Source organism: Rhagoletis pomonella, unplaced genomic scaffold (assembly GCF_013731165.1).
Source record: "Rhagoletis pomonella isolate Grant_MI unplaced genomic scaffold, Rhpom_1.0 Rhpom_scaffold_00057, whole genome shotgun sequence".
Classification (NCBI taxonomy): domain Eukaryota; kingdom Metazoa; phylum Arthropoda; class Insecta; order Diptera; family Tephritidae; genus Rhagoletis; species Rhagoletis pomonella.
In genome coordinates this window covers 27191-32535 of record NW_023458611.1, presented here as the reverse complement: position 1 = coordinate 32535, position 5345 = coordinate 27191, and the positions used below count along the sequence as shown (strand labels likewise).

Below are 5345 nucleotides of genomic sequence, written 5' to 3'. Positions count from 1 at the left end.
TTGCACTGATGACAGTTTTTAAAAGTAGAATTGATTAGATAATCCACTATTTAGTTTTTTCAAGGCTATCCACAAAAAAAATCCTTACAAGTGCTAAGTTCACTAAATTTGGTTGTTTAATAAAATAGGAACCTTTTTATAATTATTAATGTTTTTTTTCTTAAAAAGAGTTCAATTAAAATGTATATCTACATTTTTATTTGCAGGAACGTATTTCCGGACAATTTATTTCAGGCGTCCTTTCAACAAGCGCACACTGTTTATCTTCCTAAGCCAAATATTTTACATACTTTTAATAAGACACTCAACGATACAACGATGGGCACGGAGTTAGAGCCCGTAGAGGAGGTACTATCAGAGCAGCAAGCGAAAAACGTCCTCCAACCTACTCTGATACGAGTCGTACAGTATCGCAGCGGTACCAACACCCTCGGCATTGTGTTCTTTTGTCTAGTTTTCGGCACCATTCTGGGTACCATCGGCGAAAAAGGTCAAATTGTTGTGGGTTTTTTTACTGCCGTTTTTGAAGTCATTATGAAGATGGTCACTTGCGTCATGTGGCTAACACCAATCGGTATAAGTTCAGTGATAGCGGGTAAAATTTTGGGCGTAAACGATTTGCACTTGGTAATGGAGCAGCTAAAGTGGTTCATAGTCACGAATCTGATTGGCGTGGGCCTTTATCAGTTCATTATAATGCAGGCGATTTATTTTGTGTTCGTGCGACGCAACCCATTCAAATTCTATGTCGGACTCATACAGCCTATGCTGACCGCTTTTGCGACAGCCTCAACGTAAGCGAAAACTCCTACATGCATATGTAAATCTATGTGAATTCTTGTACATATGTATGTACCATAAACGCCTAAATACACACATCCATGCATATGTACACATTGTACTGGTTCATAATGTATTTAAAGTCTATTTACCTGCGATTATTGCATTAATTGTATTTTTAAGCACTTTTGAATGTCAGAAATTGACTCATAAAAGTTGTGCGCTTTGTCATATTTATGTTCATACATATGTATGTCCATTACGGTGGCTGCATTCATGTGAACATATGTGCACACAAATATATGTAGGAACGTGTATATGCTTGGCCAGTGATTATTGGATGCAGCTCCGTAAGACTTAATTTTAATTTTAATTGCTACAAATATTTTTTCCTTCTTTTTGGACTCCAACTTTTGATTTGCGTTTTAATTTTCATTTGGAAAAACGATTCGAAATGCGGCATTAAATAATTAACAAACAAAATGCAATTCAATTAAAAATAAATATAAAAATAAAAATAACAAACAAATAATCAAAATTTCCTAAAATTGATATAATGAAAAACTAAAACAACACTGAATGGCTATGAATGGCGCGTTGTAAAATGATCCTGATATCAAACATTTTACCTTGGCTGCACTTTGGATACGTTCCTCCGTTCTATCTTCGATTCGGTGTTGCAGTGCTGCAGCTCTACCGATCACATTCCGTTGCATTAACGATAAGTTGCGTGTGGATCAGCGCATTAGCCGTTTCGTTCTACCCATTGGTTGCAACATCAACATGGACGGCACGGCACTCTTCATAGCAATTGCCTCCATCTTCATTGCTCAGATGAGCGGCATTGTTCTGGGCTTCGGAGAATTGGTGACAGTTTTATTGACTTCAACTGCTGCATCTATGAGTTCGGCCAGTGTTCCCAGTGCAGCTCTGGTTCTTTTGCTGGTAGTGCTGACTGCCATCGATGCACCCGTACAGGATGTAACTCTCCTCTTCGCTGTGGATTGGTGTGTGTAAGTATCGTTAATAATTTTTTAATATAAACATATACATGCATACATCAGAACTTTGAAACTGTGAAATGATTTAATTTTTTAAATCATGAAATATTTACAAGTAAGATTTCACGGTGCTAAATGCATGAATGAAAACTTCAGAATGCTGAAGTAAATATAATTCTATACTGAACGAGCCTCCAGATGAATGAAACACTTTGCTTTGTTTGCATTCTCTAATTCAGGGGTTCTTAAACTTTTAAGATGATGGAACCCTTACTAACCACATTTCATTTTATGGAACCCCACATCAAATTACTAAAAATCAAAGGTAGTGCAATTTAAATATGAATAAACACTTTTACTAGAAATAGTATACATTCTTTAAATTTTAATGTGAGGAATGAAATTATTTCACTGCTAGTAATTTTTATATAAAATAGTACTTCGATATAATGACTGAAAGCTGTATGAGCATTTCTCGTGTAGCATCCAATTTCGACCTGAATCTGTTTTTTGTATAAGTGTAAGCTGAAAACCCTGTTGACGGAGTACGTTGTGACAGAAGGAAAGTTAAGAAGGTATTTTCATCGACTTCATGATATTTACTCTTAATACTAACCCAAAACTCTGTCAGAGACACAGATTTAAATGTGTGTTTCAATGTCGAAGTACTCTGGAACAAACCGACATTACTACGGCCATCCGAAAAATAATCTGACTAAGACTTCATGTGATTTACCAAGTGCCAAGTTATGACATTTCACATTTCATTTGGCAATTCATCGCGTTCCTTGTAGAAAGTTGTACATAACTCTTTGGCTATAGCGGCCAACAACACATACCGGTTAGAAAAACAATAAGCTGGCAAGCACAAGCGCAACGCTCTTAATAAAAAAAATAAATAGATAATTGTGCCTCGGTTGAGCTGTTTATAGAACTTTTCTTTCTGTGTGCAACTCAATCGACCGCCGTGCTTATTCATACCAAAATTAATTTCGCGAAACCCCGGTGACTTTTTTACGGAACCCTTGCGTTCCGCGGAACACACTTTATGAAGCCCTGCTCCAATTCAAATATGTGGGCAAATCCAAAAAATAGGTACACTTTTAAACAAAAGTTTGATTTTTTAATTTAATATTAAATTAAATGTTATATGTTTTATATATCATTTTATTCGTAATCTCTTAATAAATCGATTAATATAAGTGTAATTCATTTTCATCAAGTGCTTCAAAAGTTAGACGAGGAATAAACATGAAATTTAAAACAAAAGAATAAGCTTGGTTCAAATTGTAGATTTTGAAAGTTGAACTCGCTTAATTGGGACGTTCTAAATTCAATGGCAAGCCCTGTTTTACCAGATTTTATTAAATTTTAACTATTTTATAAATAACTCCCTCAGTTTTGATGTTATTTTACTAAAATTTTGCACATAACAGTTTTTTAATATTACCTTAATCCTTCCTTAAAATTATTCCTTAAAATTATCGAAATAGGTTAACATTAACATATAGCTCCAATACAACTGATTACTCAGATATTTATTTTTGCGCTGTAACTCTAATTTCATAGCTAAATAATAAATTGTATGGGTTCTATATTTTAAATTGAGCCTATATTAAATTTTAACCTGTTTAATTGAAGGAGTTATAAGACAAAACAACGTCTCTGATCAATCAGTTGTATAGGAGCTATATGTTTTAGTGAACTGATTTCGATGATTTTATGAAATAGTTAAGGTAATATTAAAAAACGGTTATGTGCAAAATTTTATTAAAAAAGTAACTCTAAATCCAGGGACATTTTTATAAAATAGTTAAAATTTAAGCAAAGTTTTAAGTATTGCTATCTCGAAAAGTGGAGCCAATAAAGTAAAACTGAGGACGCCATTGAATTTAGAAGACTCCAATTAAGTAAGAGCCACTATCAGAACATTTGTCGAAAAAAAGTTTCTTTGATACCACTCTCGAAATATTCTGACTAAAAGAAGGAGCATCATTAAAAGTAGTAAATCAGGGTTTGTACACACTTCTAGAGACAAATTTTTTGAAGCATTTTATAGCAGTTATATAAAGATTTAGATCGTTTCGACGTATTTTCCAAATGTGCCTTCAATTAAGGTGTTTTTGGAATAAAAATTACGCTCAAGATCGCAAAATATTTTATCTTTAAATGTTAGTTTATTCTGAAAGCACACCTCTTGCTAAGGTATCAAATTATTCGTCATTGTTTGTAGAATACAAGACATACTTAAAAAGTTCTTAAAATTAAATGCTTCAAAACCTATACGCGATAAACCGAAAATTTTTTAAATTGTGAAATGTGGAGTTACAGACTTTGAGTTACTTGCCATTTCGTTATTTTTTAATGCATACTTTTCTTACCTACTACATATGAAGTGTACACATAAGTGCTAAACGCCCATTTAATTTCAAATCAGAATATGGTGTGCTTCAAAAGTTATGACATAATCAATTGTGCTCCTCTTAAAAATTAGATAAAAAATTCATTTGTTTTCTTTATTATTTTTTTAATTTAAACACCTATATTTCAAAAGTTATGTAGCAAATTGATCCAAAATTTTTTGAGGCTTCTAGTATACGTCAATGAATTATATCCTAAAGCAACCAGCTTGATTTAGTTTACAGCAGTGAAAAAGTTCAGGGCAGGCCCGGTCGCCAGGGGGGGAAAGGGGGTTTGTGGTTTAAACCCCCACTGTGGAGGGAAGTATGCATAACAATTTGCTATCATTTAGTTTAAGATAATAATGGTAAACAATTTTAAGATATCAAATATTTAAGATCTGTTTTCAGAGGTGGTAGGCGAGAGATCTACATAGGTTTAATTTAAGCCCGGAAGGTTCTATCACCTTTTGTTTCTTTGCTAAACCGCGATTCTTTGACACTTTGACCTCGTTTTTTTCAAAATCTGGAGCTGATGGAAACTTTATGCCTACGGATTCGTAATCACCACAAAACAAAATCTATCAAAAACGGCTTTAACATTTGCCGTACTAAATTTTTTTTATATTTTTGTTGGGCTGTGTTTTCCATTAAAAAATGAGCAAAAATTCAGACTTCTGTTTTTTCTGTAGAAATTTTTCCTTATGTGGTCTATAAGACCCTTCGTTCCCCTATTTAGTTATAGTTTTGCAAAATAATTCAAGGAATATCATCATGTATGTGCAGTAGACTGCGCCTTATTCTGCAACTTTGTGCTACAAATCAGGAAGGTTCATTTGGTCATAAAAGAGTGACCTGCGGGAAATTTTTAAAATCGCATAGCGGCAAGACGTGCCTCAAAGGCCCTGAGGTTCAGCAAATTAATGGAATCTTTAACAAAGTGGTTAATATTTTGCCTATAAGTCAGTGGGAAATTTAATATACATATTTTAATGGCACTTGAGCTACAGTATTTTTAAACCTGACCATCTTTTAAAGTTATTGACGTTTTTTTGGGAAAACGCCGAGAGGCCTTTTGAAAAATTCAACATAGAGTCTCAAATGTGGCATCTAAAGTAACCGTAAATTAGATTTGGCATTACAAATTTTTTGCCACCGGAGAACC

General features: G+C 33.7%; 1 protein-coding gene across 1 annotated transcript in view; it reads left to right on the top strand.

Annotated features, from left to right (window-relative positions):
- Positions 1-199: 199 nt before the first annotated feature.
- LOC118749817 (excitatory amino acid transporter 2-like) overlaps positions 200-5345 on the top strand; it is a 6322-nt gene continuing 1176 nt past the window's right edge. Inside the window, exons 1-2 of the mRNA XM_036484589.1 lie at positions 200-794; positions 1464-1793. Coding sequence (XP_036340482.1) covers positions 319-794; positions 1464-1793 — 806 coding nt within the window. The 5' untranslated portion in view covers positions 200-318. The remainder of the gene's footprint in view (positions 795-1463; positions 1794-5345) is intronic.